General features: G+C 42.4%; 1 protein-coding gene across 1 annotated transcript; it reads right to left on the bottom strand.

The window, feature by feature from the left end:
* Positions 1-2: 2 nt before the first annotated feature.
* LOC149321218 (putative peptidyl-tRNA hydrolase 2) lies at positions 3-16,570 on the bottom strand. The gene is made up of 6 exons (XM_089517562.1): positions 16,400-16,570; positions 16,246-16,320; positions 10,128-10,208; positions 8,279-8,376; positions 7,109-7,223; positions 3-4,552 (listed from the first exon to the last, which is right to left on the bottom strand). Exons 1-6 carry the CDS (start codon positions 16,511-16,513, stop codon positions 4,463-4,465), a joined length of 573 nt encoding a protein of 190 aa, XP_089373688.1. The 5' UTR covers positions 16,514-16,570; the 3' UTR covers positions 3-4,462.
* Between the last annotated feature and the right edge of the window lie 540 nt (positions 16,571-17,110).

Genomic DNA, 17,110 nt, shown 5'->3' with positions numbered 1-17,110 from the left:
TGGAAGCTTGCATACATTTTAATTATTATTTATACCGCACTTTCCATATACAAGAACCTCTTACAGAGTTTGGTAAGAAAAAATACAGTCCCACGCCCCCCAAGAAGCTGCTATCAGAATTTGGACAAAGTGACAAACAGAGGAAAGGTATACAGAGAGGAGAAGCAAGGAGCAAGACTGTGAACAGATCCAGTTAAACATATGGTAGTCTGGTTTCCCAATATTGGATGCAGACTCAACATTTTTGGCAAGCCATATTTAGCAAACTTTGAAAAAAATGCCTGATTCACTGTGCAATACCACCCATCTCTTCACCTTACCAGTGCTAAAGAAAAGTTCCTTTTTTTACTACAATGCCCAGCAAATCTATACTTGTAGTCGAACAAAATCACTTTTCCAGGCTCTGCAATTTATCTATAGTATATCAGAACTGAAGCTGCAGGCAGAGCAGCAGCCTATGAAGACTAATTAATGCAGTATCATCTTCCCATCAAGCGCTCAATGTAGTCCCAAAACAGTTTGGAGACGGCAACATATTCCCTGTTTCATACCAACTAAATGTTAAACACAGTGCTTAAGGGAACAGGGACGTGTGGGAGACGGGACCTCTGCTGTAGAAACAAAAAAGTGGCCAGAGAAGGAGAGCCATAATCACTGTATTAAGGCCAGGGTAAACAATGTTTGGGTATCCAGATGTTGCAGCGCTGCAGCTCTCAGTGCTCTTCTCCACTGGTGAGGGCTGTGAGGGGTTACAGTCCAACATCATCTGCATGGCAGCAGATTCCTATCCCTGTGTTTAGGCTGAAATCTTACATAATTTAAGTCTCATTTTCACTTTAGCAAAAAAAAACAAAAAAAACCCCACCCTTACTGTTACGAAAACAGGATCTGGCTGAACATTTGTTTTATCCCCATTCATTAATAGAACTTACACCACAGATGGGATCCCAGACCAGAAAAACCCAAAACACCTAAACCTTGACTCAAGGGCTTAATGTTGTTCTTTCCATATTTGTGCAAAGCTTGCTGTCTTCTGCCTGCCAGCTTGTTTTCACGTTCATAAACCCTTAAATGCCTGGTAATATGGAGCGTGAACGAGCAGCTTGCTCTGTCAGGGCTTGAAGCACCAAAATTCACCAGCTCAAAAGACCCATGGTAATTTGTTTCTTTACTTTGCTGCTACATAAAACTTTGTAAATTGTACACCCACCAGCGGGGCCTTGCATTATCAGTCACTCCACACCATCAGGGGGTTTATGACTCAGCTTGTAAACACTGTGTTGCCTTTTATTCCAAGAGGCTCTTAACCTAGCTGCAGTTTTTTGTCTTCTGGGTCTGTCTGTGATATGGGCTTCTGCCAGTAATTTGTGTCATGTTCTTAGGAAACACTTTACCAAAAAGGTGGGGGTTAGAGCAGGGGGTAGGAACAGTGTAGCCGTCTGGATGTTGCTAACTATAGCTCCCATTGGCCTTCACCAGCATAGCAGATGACAAGACATGCTGCAATCTGACATGTAGAGGACCACAGTGTTCTCTCCTAGGGTAGAAACAGGCTAACAAATGCCTTTGTTACACCCTTCCCCCCAACTGCTCCCTTGTTGAACAATTCCCATTATCCCCCATCAGCAACAACTGGTACACCAGGAACTTGAATGCAATATACTGTAGTTGGATGACAAATTCTTCCTGCATAACATGCTGTGACCTGTTAAAGAGGGCCAGACTATGTAGCCTAGTCATAGCACTGTGCCATGCTTTGCACAATGGGACCCCTGTGAATGCAAAAAATGAGGCTAACAGGACCCATATTAAATGGCAGTGACATGAACCCACATACTACAGCATATTCATGTCACTGCCATGTGATTATCTAGGGTGTAACAATCCACAAATGATTGAATTTGTGGATTCGAAGGACAACTGTAATCTTTCCTATGCAAGTCGTAATGTTGCAAAGTTCCATCTTTTTAGCTCTATGGCCCACCCACAGGCAATTACTGAAGCTACATTAGGAAAAAAAATTCAAAAAGGGGTTTGTCTTAAATCCAGAGCCTATATGATATGTTTTTCTTTAAATCATAACACAGAACATGGTATGTTGCAGGGAGCACTAAGTGTTGCCTATATTTTTAAATAATTCCATGAATGCAAAGTTAGGAATGTAAAGCTTTTGTTCTCCCAGCCACATGCTGAATTTCAGGTAGGTGGTTAAAAGGTGCAGAAGGTCTGCCAAGAAACACTGGCAAATCCCATCATACAGTATCAGTTATCTGCAGTTTTTAGTTCCAAACAATTTTTAGGCAGCCAGCCAAGGTCAAGATATTGATTTCCACCTGCTGAGTCAATGACCTCACTCTATGCCCCAAGGCAGCCTTCTCCAATCCAGTGTGCAACTAAACTGTAGAGATAATGTAGATGGCACTACTTTAAGTGCTGGAACTCCATTCTATGGAATCCTGAGATCTATAGTTTTGCAAAAAGTTTAACCTTGCCAGCCAAGTGTGCTAGTGCCTCACAAAATGACAAATCCCAGGCTTGTGTAGGATGGAGCCATGGAAGTTAATATGGTGTCAAACTGAATTATTTTCTACAATGCAGATACACCCCTAGATGTGTTAAACTATCATTATCATCTGCACCCATTATGGCCAAACCTTGTGAAAGTGAGTTAAAAAACACAAACAAGACTGAATCATGCTGACTTAGGTTTTCCTGCAAAATTGCAACCTGTCTCCATTGCGGCGTTACCAGAAATCTAAAACAGCCATCTTTGGGTTCTTTAGCAATAACTAGAAGGAAAATTAAGAGGAAAATGGACAAAGCAAAGGGCTGTATGTTACAAGTTGCATTAAAGGTGAGGCTTGGAAATATTAATGGCAACTAGTTCAATGGACAGAAAAACAGTTACAAAAAGACCCAGATTAACATCCAGCTTCTGCCACTCATCTAGTGTACTACTACAGGCCTCCTGCTCTCAATATATATTATTTCAGAAAGTGTGGCACAAACAATACTCTAGAGACATGCAATGGCTAACAATTTGTATCCCTCTAGTTGTTTTGGACAACCACTCCCACCATGCTTGGCCACTGGGTGTGGTGGATGAGGCTGATGGGCAATATAGTCTTTCAACAAATGTAGGGCCACAGTTACCCCACCACTCTTTATGAATAAAAACATTAAGATTAGCTTAATGTTTTTTAACTTCCTCAGCTTTCAAAATGGCACTTTTGCAATTCCACTTGACCATCACACTAGTATTGGGGTGGGGGCAAAGTGTGGCACAGACATGCTGGCTTGTATCTATGAAGCAACAATCATAGGCAAACTGCTCTACTCCCTTCCTTGTTTTGTGATTCTTCCTAAAAGACTTTTTTGGGCAGAGTAATTGTGTCCCATTATGTGTAAGCATTCAAACTGTGTTTTAAATGAGCAATGAGAAGAGGGAAGGACTGCCTCAGGAAAATCAACAAAATTGCCTTCTCTGCAGCAGTCCTCCACTATAATCCATCCTCCTCATCCTGTTACTTTAAAGCAGAAATAGGCAACTTGGCACTCTCCAGATGTTCAGATGTACTACCCATCATCTCTCACCATTGGCAATGCTGAGTAAGGCTGATGGGAGTTCCAGTCTAATAGCACCTAGAGGACCACACATTGTCTACCTCTCCTTCCAACCCTCCCAGTTTCTACTAAACAATATCTTATTCTTGGCTGTGGCCAGCACAACAATTTCCTAATTCAATGTTTATCCACTGACTGGAGAAATGAGAATACGGTACTAGTACAACAATTAAAATCCAACAGTTTAAAGCTATTTGGAAAGGATATCATGAGAAAGGAGACAATCCACAAAGAGGGGCAGAGTAAGATACAAGGGATTTCAACTACTACAAGGTGGACTTTTTGACTAAACACCAGGAAAACTATAGTTTCCTTAAGCAGTTAAAAATAATTCAGCAGCAGAATAAGCTGTCTGAAGGGGCTGCTGGATCTTCGATTGGTTCCTGCAACCATACTGCCACAAGACAAGACAGACACATGTCAGGGATGCTTAGGTACATCATATCCTCCTGCCATGAGGTATTAACACTAGATGAGCCTTCTATGGCTTTGCCACAGTGCCAGAAACAAAACAAACAAAAACCCAGGGAATGCCTGCATGGAATTTCACCTGGTTTCTAAAGTGGTACAGGAAATACAAATCCATCCTCTCACAGAGCCACTAGGGTGTACCCTAGAAATCCCACTGCAGTCAAACTGTACAGCCTCCGCCTCCTAAAAAGAGGGCACCCTCTTATAAAGGAAAGCTACCCCTTTTGGTTTCTCCATGCTGCCCAGATGGGCCTTGAGTGGCTGGCGGCAGGAGCTGCCTCATCCCCCGAAACACACACATATACACACAATGGCTTGCCCAGGAACTCCCATGCCATGGTGACAGAGCCAAGCTCTAAAGCACTCCTCAGTTCAGCAGTTTGAGCTGCCCAGTCACTTGATTCACCATCTCTTCTTCTCCCACAATGGCCAGGACGGTGTGTGATCCAGCCGGAACCTGAAACAGGAAGGGAGACTGTGTGATGTAGTGTACCTTGGGCACATCGCACTCTCTCAGCCTCAGAGGAAGGCAATGGCAAACTCACACTGAAGAAACATGCAAAGAAAAGACCATGATAGGGTCACCATAAGTCAGAAGTGACTTGAAAGTACAAAAAAAAATTCTTTTTATTGTTTTTATTTGTTGCCTCAGAATGTGGGCAGCCCTTGTGGGTTGGGAGGCGAGACAGAAATACTTAAATAGAGACTAGCAACTGGGACTCTAAAGTCTATAGCTCAGCACTGGGGAATGTGTGACCCTCTCTGATTTTCTGGACTTCTGTATATGTGTTATTGCATGTATATTAAAGGAAATAAGGTTAAGTATTGCATGTGTATTAGATATTAAGGTAAGTGGTTTGCTGGGAGGGAGAAGGGCATTGCAGACTTGTGATTGCTTCAGCATTTAAATTGTACTTTTAAAGGCTGTGCAGTTATGGCAGAGTTAGAGAGAAATGAATCGATTAGTTAAGAGTTAGGCGTTAGAGCAGGGATAGTTGTTAGAATAGTCAGATTATATCAGAATTAAGTTTGTTCAGGATATGAGTGCAAAAGAGGAGCTCAAGCAAATACAGTTTGAGCCCTCTTATCAAGAATTCCAAAATTTAAAATTCTCCAAAAACCAAAACCATTTTCATGGGTGAATACATTTGCTTTCTAACGGCTAAGTGTGCACAAATTTTGTTTCATGCACAAAATTATTTAAAATATTGTGTATAAAATTTCCTTCAGCCTATTATGTATAAGGTGTATAATAAACAAATGAATGTCATGTTTAGACTTGCGTCCCATCTCCAAGGTATCTCATTGTGTGAACTGTGTACCTTCAAGTCAGTTCCGACTTATTGTGAGCCTAAGGCAGACATATCCCGGTGTTTTCCTTGCAGGATTTGTTCAGAGGGAGTTTGCCATTGCCCTCCCCTGAGAGCATGTGACCTAGCCAAGATCACCCATTGCGTTTCCATGGCTGAGCAAGGATTTGAACCCTGGTCTCCAGTCACAGTCTAATGCTCAAACCAGTACACCAAGGGAGACTCAATCTGTAGTTCAATTAATACAGTCAGGGGTCAGTTGATTAAAGAGTGGAATCTGCGAGGTATGTTTGAGGAAGGCTCATTAGAATAGGTATATAATCATGTACACAATTGTAACAACTAAACTAAAACACTGTGTTGTAACCACTTGTGTTTGAACCTCAAGTAACTGAATAGTTTCATTATTTTCTGTTAAATAAACATTTTGCTTCTGCACATGACTTTAGGGGTCACTACACTGAGAGCAGCTTATCAATAAGGTTAGGCACAGTATCAGCTGGCAGCAGTAGTACAATTGTGGGTGCAGTTTTTGGTGACTAGGGGGATTGGAAAGGAATCCGTACAAAAAGAGTCATAAAGGTGATTGCTACTAGAGATAACAGCAACTGTTTAAGCTGGGTGTTGTTCACAAAAGGTGGCAGAGGTGGGTTAATGAGAAGTCAGTTATCACAAGTAGCAAAAGTTGTGAGATAAGTAGTGTTCTCCACACCTGTTAAAGCTGTCAGACAACAGTTCCCCACATCCCCAAACCAATGCTGATGGTAGTTGGGGTTGATGAGAGTTGAAAGCAAACATCTAGAGAGCCATGACTTTTCCACGCCTGCCATAGTTCTTACTGAAATATTCATGCAAAAAATGAACAACAGCTTTCTTATTTATTTCAGTTATGAGAAGTCAAGAATTACCTCCTTAAGCATTTGTCTACAGGAGACCCAATATATGTTAATAATGTCTCAAAGGTTGGGACTCTAAAAATCAAAATTTGAATTTTTTTTAAAAAAAATACAATTTCCAAAATCTGGCTAAATTGAAAAAGCATTTCCATTTGTGGCTTTCTGCTTGTAGAGATAGTATCTACAAGGCTATAGCTGCATAGCTAGTTGTAGACTTCAGCATCTGATATCAACTAGTAGAACTCTTTTTAAAATGTAAAAATGGAAAGGCATTTTTGAAGTTTTGGTTAACAACATGAATAAAATAGCTAGAGTCTCCAAAAGTATAAGCCTGAGGGCAGGGAACCATCTGACTAAAAGACTGTATGTACAGTGCTGTGTAAATTTACAGCGCTTTATAAATAAAGGTTAATAATAATAATAATAATAATAGTACCAATATCCTCATTTTTGTATTTTTTTAAAATTGATCTTTTTAAAATAACGAAACTAGTCTGAACTACTGACCTAGAAAAAGCATTATAATGCTAAAACTTCTACATCCAGTACTGAGCAATTTTTGACCCTGATCTATGAACTGTCTTCTTTTACAAGCACTTAACAGAATTCCAGGTTTTATATATATGTGCATAAAATGATTAACATGAGTATATACAAAAATTTCTTCATTCATAATCACTGGAACAGATCAGCACTATCATCAGTATTGCTTGAGTTCTTGCAGAAAGCAAGAACTAGGTGTATTTCCTCAGCTCAAGATAATACCCCAGAGAACAATAAACTGTTAAGAGTATCTGACCAATTTACCTGGGTTCTCCCTGCATCTTGCACTAGGTACGTTGGCAGTTCCAGGCTCAGGGCTAAGGCATGCAGCTCCAGCAATTGGTCAGTATTGGATCCCTGAAGTACAACTTTCTTGGCACTAAAAAGGGCAAAGCAAGCTTGCATGTCAGATCCCCTCCAAACAAAGCACTGTCCCTTCACCCAGAGTTGTGACAAAGGAGACCCCTGGACACGAGACTCCTTTGGAGGCCAAAAGTGGAGATTCTGTGACATCAACTCCCAAATGTCCTAATTAGAAGAGCCAATGGCCTGGTATGATGTGAACTGTACTAAAACAACATCATTTTGTAATGGGGCCATAGATTTTCTGTGCCTGTTCTGGGACTTGGTAATCTGTTTCTGAAGTGAGCAAAAATAAGCCTGGCTATCTTCTAAGTGAACCCTTCCAATAGACATGGTGTCACACTGACACAGACTTAAAACCTTGCAAAGCTTCAACAGAAAAAGTCTCCTTCTTGTGGATGGAACTAAGATCTAGGAAAGAAACTCACCAGCCGACTCAATTTTTGCAGATTCCTCCCTTTCTCCTCAAGCCCCTTTTCCAGAAGTTCCCCAGCATTCCATAACAGATTTCTTGGCAGGCAGCACAAGGGCAAGGAGAAATTCAGTGAAAGTCACTCCCACCTCCCTCTGCTGGCAGGAGCACCCAATGAATAAATCTCCAGGGTGGGAGCCCTTCCTGAGCTGAATGGGAAGCAAAGTCAGGATCCTGACATTAGGGTTTAGAACAGAAGTAGGGAACCACAGGCCCCTGATCCAGTTCCAATGCCTCAGAGTTCTTCCTGGAATTCCCTTTATAGCCAAACTTCGTGATAACATCACCTTTTGTGGGCTTTCCTCCAATTCTAAATGATTGAAATGCCTCTCTTAAGGCTTAATTATGGGCAATAAGAGTTTTAAGCCAAAATATGCTGCAAGATTTGGTACCACCCTTTTGCTTTTGGCTCTGCCATCACTGGAATGCAACCCCCAAGAATTTCACTGAAACTGAATCTGGCCCTCAGGGTGAAAGAGGTTTCCCTCTGTGAGAGAAGGTTCTCCTGAAGGTTGTCCAAGCCACATCACCCAGCAGCATAACAAGTTTTTGAGCTCCCTCCCTCCTTGTGCCCCACTGTGAGTGCCTAGCTTGCTTACCCATGTTCATCCCACTGGTTGATTATGTCCCTCTGACTAGGCTTCTCTTGCATCAGCTGGAAGAGGCCAATGGCTGCGTGTCCCACCTGAGCAGCAATCTGCAAGGAGAAACACTGGGAAAATGACACATACAGCCTTCATGAAAGATGATACAATCATGAATTTATTAAAGATGCAATCGAGAATCTTTGCTGTTTCTGCTGCTAATGTGGGCCCAAACTGAACCATCAAGTTTACTGGGTGACCTTTAGACCAGTCACTCTCTTTCAGCTTAATAGACCTCACAGGGCTGTTGTTGTTATTGTGACGATAAAGCGGGGAAAGAGGAGAGCTACATATGCTACTTTGCATTAACTGGAAGAAAATTCCAGGATTATTATTTTTTATTAGCATGGATGATAATGTCTTCCTACTTTTTTCTGAGCTCAGCTGGATGGAAAATGCTACTGGCTTGGTCACACATGAATTGAGTGGAAAACAAATTTCCCCAGCTATAGCATACTACTATTGAGCTTTTTCTGTTGAAATGCAATGGTGTTTGAGAATGCTTTGGTTTTGAATGGCCAATTCTGAGCAACCAGGACCTGAATTCAGTAAGGGACTTACATCTTTGTAAGTGGACTTACATCCGTAGGAAACAGAATAAAACAGTTTCATAACGTTCATATGCAACAAGGAGCTGTTGTGACATTACTACTCAGAGAGATCCTGAGCACTTCTACATAGCTAATCATATGTACAATTAAGCAACGTAGACCATGATATAGAATTGTGACCTAACTTTACAAATGACCTGCCCCTGGCAGAAAAGTAAGATACGTGAACTAGTGTGTCGATATGGATCTACACAGCTCCCTACATTTCTGAATTCTGCTTGGACACTTGACTATAGGAAAGGGTCCCTCATGATGAACACTTTTAAAAGTTTTTCACTTCTCTACTGTGCAAAAGGTTAACATAGCTGACCTGTGGAGAAAAAAATTCAAAATAATCAAGAAATTAATTTTGCTACACTGCTTTTCTCAAAATAACCACATACATCTGCAGCAACAGAGGTGTGGCTACAGAAGGAAAATGCCATTACCTGGAGGGAGAGCTTGGAAAAGTTACCATCTGGGACTACAACAACCAGAATCCGCCACGTGTATGTTCAGGTTGGCTACACGTAGTGCAAAAGTTTTTTTCTTCCCCAAGCCCTGATGACAGGATATATTTTGGCAAATAATTTCTTGAAATTACAAGGCAATTAAGGGCCTGAACAGACAGGCCAAAATACAGCTGCTTCAGGTCACTTTGGAGGTATACTGTTTAAATGTTGCATGCATCCTAAGGGGCAGAAGCAACACCAAATCCACGCTCCAGTTCTAACGACTGGAGCATGGCTTTGGCACAGCTTCTGGCCTCTTAACATGCATGTATCATTTAAACATCATACCTCCAAAGTGACCCGAAGCAGCTTCAGTTTGGCCTGTCTGTTCAGGCCCTAGGCTTGTATGTTTGGATCATCAATACTAGAGGTTCTTTCAGCAATACCCAAGAGTAATTTCTGTGCTTCAGTCCACATATTTATTATAAAAGATGAACCCAATTAAGGGTGCTGTTGCTTTCACTTTCCTTTAGCTTTGTGCAGGTCCCTGAACTATATAAACCAGGTTTGGGCAATCTGGCCATACAGACAGTTTTGAACTGCATCTCCCATAATCCCTTATTAGTTAGGGCTGATGGGAGCTGTTGCCCAAAAGCATCTTACAATCCACGGTTACTGATTCATGGTAGAAGTTATAAAGCAACTGAAGAGCTAAAAGAGTTGCTACCCCTGGATAACAACGATTATAACTGAAAATTTTACCTTTCCAGCTCCCATGGATAGGTCCATGTTCACCACAAAGACCATTTTGTAGTAACCGCTTCCTTGTGCATCATCTTCCTCCTGGAAAGAGAGTTTGATAGTAAGTCAGTTTCCCACAGTAGTACAATCACTTACCTGAACTGTATGTGTGATGTAGTGGTCAGTGTGTCTAAGACTCGGGACTTTACTGGGTAACCAGGGATCAGTCACCAACTCTCAGCCCAAGCTACTAAGCTGCTATGAGAATGAGTTGCGGATGTGGGGAGGGGACCATTTACAGCACCTTGAGCTCCTTTGAGGAAAGTCAGAAGATGCATGCAATAAATATTTTAAAATATACATGGGTGCTTTAGATCAGCCACAGATATCCTGCTCAACAACCTGCAGAAAAATGTCCATCAGACTGATGGGTACAATAGGAAAGGCACAGGCCTTTTGTGTGTGTGTGCTGGCCCAGCCTGGCTTTCTAAAGAAGATATGTCTGACCAATTCCCCTTCTCACTGTTTTTAAAATGAACTTTAAAGATCTCGATGTTTCGGTCTTTTTTTTAGCTGAATGTTAATTCTTGTCTGAGTTTTATAAGATGTAGTTTTTCCTTATTTAGTTTTTTACTTTCAATGTATTGGAATGGAAGGCATATGATACTGATGTTATTTTAATTTCTATTGTTTTACATTTTTTATTTTAATAAACCACCCTGAAAAGGCATCACCTTGAAAGGTGGAATAAAAAAGTAAATAAACAAAATCTTTGAATAACTAGTGACATTTTGTTCAGTTGATGGTGCCATGGCCCATTCTGCTTAAGAAGCTGCCTTTATTCAAAGTCACACCACTGGTTTGTCTGCTACAGTGACTGGTAGGACTTCTTTGGAGTTCTAGAAATAAGATTTCTTCCTGACATTAGGTAAAGAGCCTGGACACTGAACCTGCCCTCTCTACCCTACCAAGCATGCGCTGTACCACTAAGTTATGGTCCTTTGCCACTTTCAGAGGTGTGGATTAACATCCAGGATGCATCCACACTGTGGTAATAATCCATGTTGAGACCACTTTAACTGTCATGGCTCAATGCTATGGGATTCTGAGAACTGTAGTTTGGTGCTCTCTAACAGAGAAGGCTAAATGTCTCACAAAACTACAAATCCCAGGATTCCACTACACTGTGCCATGGCAGTTAAAGTGGTGTCAACCTGGATTATTTCTGCAGTGCAGCCCAGAGGTTCCTACTGCTCCTTCAGAAGGAGGCTTTAAAAATTTAAATGAAAAATAAATTGATCCTTGAACCTCAGTGACAATCAAGCTGGAATTCTGCTTTGCCATAAAAAATAAGCTAAGGAAAACTCTAAGGTTAATCTGACACACAATCTGCGCTATCAGCTAAACAGAGAGAACAATTCAAAGACAACTGAACCCAAACTATATTATTTACACACAACAGGCCCTGAGCAGGTGGATTTGCTCATCTGTGCTGCAATCTCTCTCCTGGATGAGTTAGTTCCTCCAAAGCTGAATACACCATGCGACTATTCTGAACTTGCTAATCAGGTCTCACCAGAGATAGGGACAAGCATTTCTCCCCACGGAGAGAAGAGACGGTTGATTCTCAAGAGGCTGTCAGAAGCAAAGGCCAGGGGTGAAAAGAAGATCTCAGAAGCCCCTGGTTTTTGCTGTTTTGAGTGTCATAGAACATACAAATTCCCTGCTCCCCCATGTCAGGATGAGACCATTTGCTTCAGTTAGGGAAACAGTTGGCTTTAGTTCTTAGTAGAAACTCCTAAAATCAGCCTTTAGGATTCCAAGTAAATCTACATCTGAGTGAATGTGTGAGAAAGATTATTACAAAATGACCTTTTGTTGTTGTTGTTGTGCGCCTTCTGGTTTCCAATTTATAATGCCCCTAAGGCAAATCTGAGAGCCAGTATGGCACAATGGTTCGAGCGTAGGACTGATGCCTCTCCTGGCCATGAACCTCTCTGGGTGACCTGGGCAAGTCACACTCTCTCAGCCTCAGGGGAAAGCAATAGCAAACATCTTCTGAAGAAACGTGCCAAGAAAACCCTGTCATAGGTTTGCCTTAGGGTTGTCATAAGTCGGAAACAACTACAGCAATCTATCTATCTGGTACATGTAAATACATTCATTTTGTGCATATGATATTGTCATTTAAAGGTATAATTTTAATTTTACTAGTTGTTTATGCAACAACAATTCAGGGATATATGGGAATTATGATTTATGAGAAACATTAGTACAAGGATTCTGTGTAGTGTGGTATGGGAGGAGGTCAATGAAGAGGGGTGACACCATGAGAGACAGCTAAAGGCCCAGGAGGAGGCGGATGGAGGAGGAACATACCTGTTCCTTCTCTTTCGGGCCATCCTGGGCCTTCAGGGAAGTCTCGCCCCCAGAAGGTGAAAGTCCCGCCCCCCTGCCCCGGAGGTTGTCCGTCCCCCCCCCCCCGGACACCGGGCAACACTCAGTGCAGGAGCACCTTTGTGTTTGGACACTTGATCTCTAAAAAGTTTGCCATCACTGGACTAAGACATTGGAGGACCAGGGTTCAAATCCCCACTTGGCCATGGAAACCCACTGGGTGACCTTGGGTGAGTCACACTGTCTGAGCCTCAGAGGAAGGCAAAGGCAAACAGCCCTCTGAACAAATCTTGCCAAGGTAATTCCATGATAGGTTTGCTTTAGGCTTGTCATAAGTCAGAAATCACTTGAAGGCACACAACAATAAGCTACTCAACACTTTCTTTCTCTCAGTCTTCTCACAAAAAGAAAAGGGTGCTCAACCTGAGGAAAATGGAGCAGAGGGCACAACAGAGGAAATTCAGCACATAATACCGTAAGTAAAGAGATAGTACAGGAATACCTGGTTAATCTAAATGAATATAAGTCTCCAGGACCTGATGAACTACATCCAAGGGTATTAAAAGAACTGGCAAATGTAATATCGGAGCCATTGGCAATAATCTTTAAGAACTCCTGGAGAACATGAGAAGTCCCAGCAGACTGGAGGAGGGCAAACGTTGTCCCCATCTTCAAAAAGGGGGAAAAAGAGGATCCAAACAATTATCGTCCAGTTAGTCTGACATCAATACCAGGAAAGATTCTAGAGCAGATCATTAAACAGAGAGTCTGTGAACATCTAGAAGGCAATTCCATAATCACCAAAAGTCAACATGGGTTTCAGAGAAACAAGTCATGCCAGACAAATCTTATCTCTCTTTTTTTTATAGGATTACCAGCTTGGTAGATGAAGGGAATGCTGTGGATATAGCATATTTTGATTTCAGTAAGGCTACTTTGACAAAGTGCCCCATGATATTCTTGCAAACAAACTTGTAAAATGTGGATTAGACAAGGCAACTGTTAAATGGATTTGTAATTGGTTGACCAGCCAAACCCAAAGGGTATTCAGCAATGGCTCCTTTTCATCCTGGGGAGAAGTGACCAGTGGGGTCCCACAGGGGTCTGTCCTGGTCCCAGTGCTATTCAACATCTTTATCATGACTTGGATAAAAGAATAGAAGGCATGCTTATCAAATCTGCAGATGACACCAAATTAAGAGGAGTAGCTAATACCCAGAAGACAGGATCAAAATTCAAGATAACCTTCATAGATTAGAAAGCTGGTCCAAAGCTAAGAAATTGAATTTCAACATGGAGAAATGTAAGGTACTGCACTTAGGCAGAAAAATGAAATGCACAGAAATACGATGGGGGACACCTGGCTTAACAAGACTACATGTGAAAGGGATCTAGGAGTCCAATAGACGACAAGTTGAACATGAGTGAACAGTGTGATGTGGCAGCTAAAAAGGCCAATGCCATTTTAGGGTGCATCAATAGACGTATAGTCTCTAGATCAAGGGAAGTAATAGTGCCACTCTATTCTGCTCTGGTCAGGCCCCACCTAGAATACTGTGTCCAGTTCTGGGCACCACAATTTAAAAAGGATGTGGAGAAACTGCAGCATGTCTAAAGCAGGGTGACTAAAATGGTGAAGGGTCTGGAAACCATGCCCTATGAGGAAAGACTTAGGGAGCTGGGGATGTTTAGCCTGGAGAAGAGAAGGTTAAGAGGTGACATGATAGCCCTTTGCAAGTATTTGAAAGGATGACACATTGAGGATGGAGCAAGCTTGTTTTCTGCTGCTCCAGAGAATAAGAACGGAGCAATGGATGCAAGCTATAGGAAAAGAGCTTCCAGCTCAACACTAAGACAAACTTCCTGACTGTAAGAGTTGTTCAACAGTGAAATATGCTTTCTCCGGAGGTCTGTAAACAGAGGCCATCTGTCACTCACAGGGTGTGCTTTGATTGTGTGTTCCTGCATGGCAGTGGGTTGGACTGGATGACCCTAGAGGATGGGTCCCTTCCAATTCTATGATTCAAACTACAGTCATCCCTCCATATTTGCGGCTTTGATATTTGCGGATTTGATTATTCACAGATTTCATTAACATGTTCTCTCTAGGACTGTCTAGGTCCTCCAGTGCACCTGCACTTTAACTAAAAGATGCACTGAAAGACTATTTGTAGCTACTCCAGTGTCATTCAAAGGTCAGTGTATGTTGGACATTGACCACACAGTTGCACTGGAGGACCTAGAGAGGTGTCCTTCAGGTAAAAACATGGTGTTTTTATTATTTGCGGGTTTTCCATATTCACGGGGGTCTTGTTCCCCTAACCCTAGCGAATATGGAGGGACAACTGTACATATGTGACTTGACTCTGGGTTTATGACACATTACAAGCAGTCTTTTGATCTCCGTTGTTTGCTTTTCTCACTTTCAGTACATTTTTGTGTACCTTCTATAAATACTCACTCAAGAGTGACCACAAAAAACCACTCTGCACCAATCTTGCCAGGAAAACTCCATCATGGGATCCCCTTGGGTCAGAAAGGTCTTGAAAGCAGACAACACACCTGCACTTAACATCAGCCCAGAAAAAACAACAACACTGTTTCATCAGTTGGGTCCCCAATTTCACAAGAGGTTGAGGCTTAAGAGAATCCTTGGCAATAGTTGTGACATAAATGAGTAACAAAAATTAAAATTATACCTTTAAATTAACAATTAAATTTGTTCCCCAGTTCCACAAGGGGCTGGAGTGGAGAGAGGACTGCATGCTGCACATGTTCGAGAACATGCTTGGCAACATAAACATCTTTGTTGCTGTGTGTCTTAAAGTCATTTCTGACTTACAGTGACCATAATAAGGCGAATATCATGGGGTTTTCTTAGCATGTTTCTTCAGAGGACATTTGCCATTGCCTTCCTTGGAGGTTGAGAGAGTGTTACTTGACCCGGGTCACCCAACAGGTTTCCATGGCCAAACTGGGATTCAAACTCTGGTCTCTATAGAGTCGCAGCCCAACACTCAGACCACAATGCCACACTGACTCTTGATATAAACTAGTAGCAAAATTAAAATGACACCTCCAAATGACAATTAAATTTGCTCCTCAATTCCACAAGGAGCTGTTGGCGTGGAAGGGAGGGCCACACTCTGCACATGCTCAGGAGCACCACGCGTGGCCATCCTTGTCACTTAAACAACTGGCAAAGCTAAAAATGACATCTTTAAAAGACAAATTCACTTTTGAGCATGTGCAGAGCAGAGTCCTCCCTCTTGTGGAATTGGTGTGACCTAAACAACCAGCAAAATTAAAATGATACTTTTAAATGACAATTAAATTTGCTCCCCAATTCCACAAGAGGGAGAATGGCACTCTGCACATGCTCAGGAGCACACCTGGTAATGATTGTGACCTCAGCCACTACCAAAATGAAAAGGATACCTTTAAATTACAAGTACATTTGTTCCCCAGGTCCACAAGAGGGAGGACTGCACTCAGCACATGCTCAAGAGCACGCCTTTCAATAACTGCAACCTCAACCATTATCAAAATGAAAATGATACCTTTAAACTACAACTACATTTGCTCCCCAGTTCCACAAGAGGGCTGCACTCTGCACATGCTCAGGAGCACGCTGGGTGCCAGGAGGAGAAGGAAGCGGAGGAGACCTGGGAGGGGCAGAACTAGTGCGGGGGGGAGGCAGAAGCCACAAAACGAAGGAGGAGAGGGAGGGAGAGGAGGCTACCTGGGAGTCGAGGCCGCTGCTGAAGTAGAGCTGGGCCGCCGCCTCGGCCGAGCGGCCTCCAGTGAGCGCCAAAGCCTGCGAGAGAGAACGAAGGAGAATGAGCGCGCGGCCTAAGCCCTCCTCCTTCCCGCCCGCCGCCAGGCCCCCGACCCACCCTCCGGGCCGCCGCCTCAGGGATGCCCAGCTCCAGCAGCGGCGCCACCAGAGACTCCTCCAGCTCTGACTCCGGCGGCGGCGGCGGCGGTGGTGGCTGCTGCTGAGACTCCATTCTTCCCAGCTGCCGGCGCTCTGCCCGCCTATTGGATGCTCGCGCCGCCTCCTCGCCCAATCAGGACTCCCTCGCCCTTAGCGTCATCGCCCTCTCACCACCAATAGCCCCGCCCGGATTCGAAAGGGAGGATGGGCGGCCTCTCTGATTGGTTGATCGCGACTCCTTCCCTCCGGTCCAAGTGACGGTTTGAGACCGTTGCAACTGCCCCGTGACCTCAGCGCGCTAGGGAATTGTGGGAAATGTAGTTTTGAGAGACATTAACCTTTCCTGTCACAATAAATGATAATGATGATGATGATGCTAATAAAAATAAATAAATAAATAAATTTTAAAATGAAATAATTAAATAAAATGCCAATAATAATAATAAATAAAATATAAATAAAATAATAAATTAAAAATAAATAATAAAAATGCAATACATAATAAATACATAAGGTCCCCAATAATAATAATAATAATAATAATAATAATAGATATTTATTTATTTTTATCCCACATCTCCGACAGGATTGAGGCGGCTCACAACAGTCATAAAATACAATATAAAATGCACCATACATCATAAAAATACATCCCAATGTCTCCTCCTTC

The sequence above is a fragment of the Sceloporus occidentalis genome, unplaced genomic scaffold (assembly GCF_023333645.1).
Source record: "Sceloporus occidentalis isolate IW3139 unplaced genomic scaffold, rSceOcc1.0.p SCAF_1, whole genome shotgun sequence".
Taxonomy (NCBI): domain Eukaryota; kingdom Metazoa; phylum Chordata; class Lepidosauria; order Squamata; family Phrynosomatidae; genus Sceloporus; species Sceloporus occidentalis.
The sequence above is the reverse complement of the archived record's forward strand: the minus strand, read 5'-3'. Positions and strand labels throughout refer to the sequence as shown.

Excerpts from the sequence above, each read along its gene's own strand:
- LOC149321218 (XM_089517562.1), bottom strand. The coding sequence starts at position 16,513 with ATGGAGTCTCAGCAGCAGCCACCACCGCCGCCGCCGCCGCCGGAGTCA. Across the intron at positions 16,321-16,399 it reads CTGAGGCGGCGGCCCGGAGG|GCTTTGGCGCTCACTGGAGG; the intron begins GTGGGTCGGGGG and ends TCTCTCTCGCAG. Across the intron at positions 8,377-10,127 it reads TATCCATGGGAGCTGGAAAG|ATTGCTGCTCAGGTGGGACA; the intron begins GTAAAATTTTCA and ends TTCTCCTTGCAG.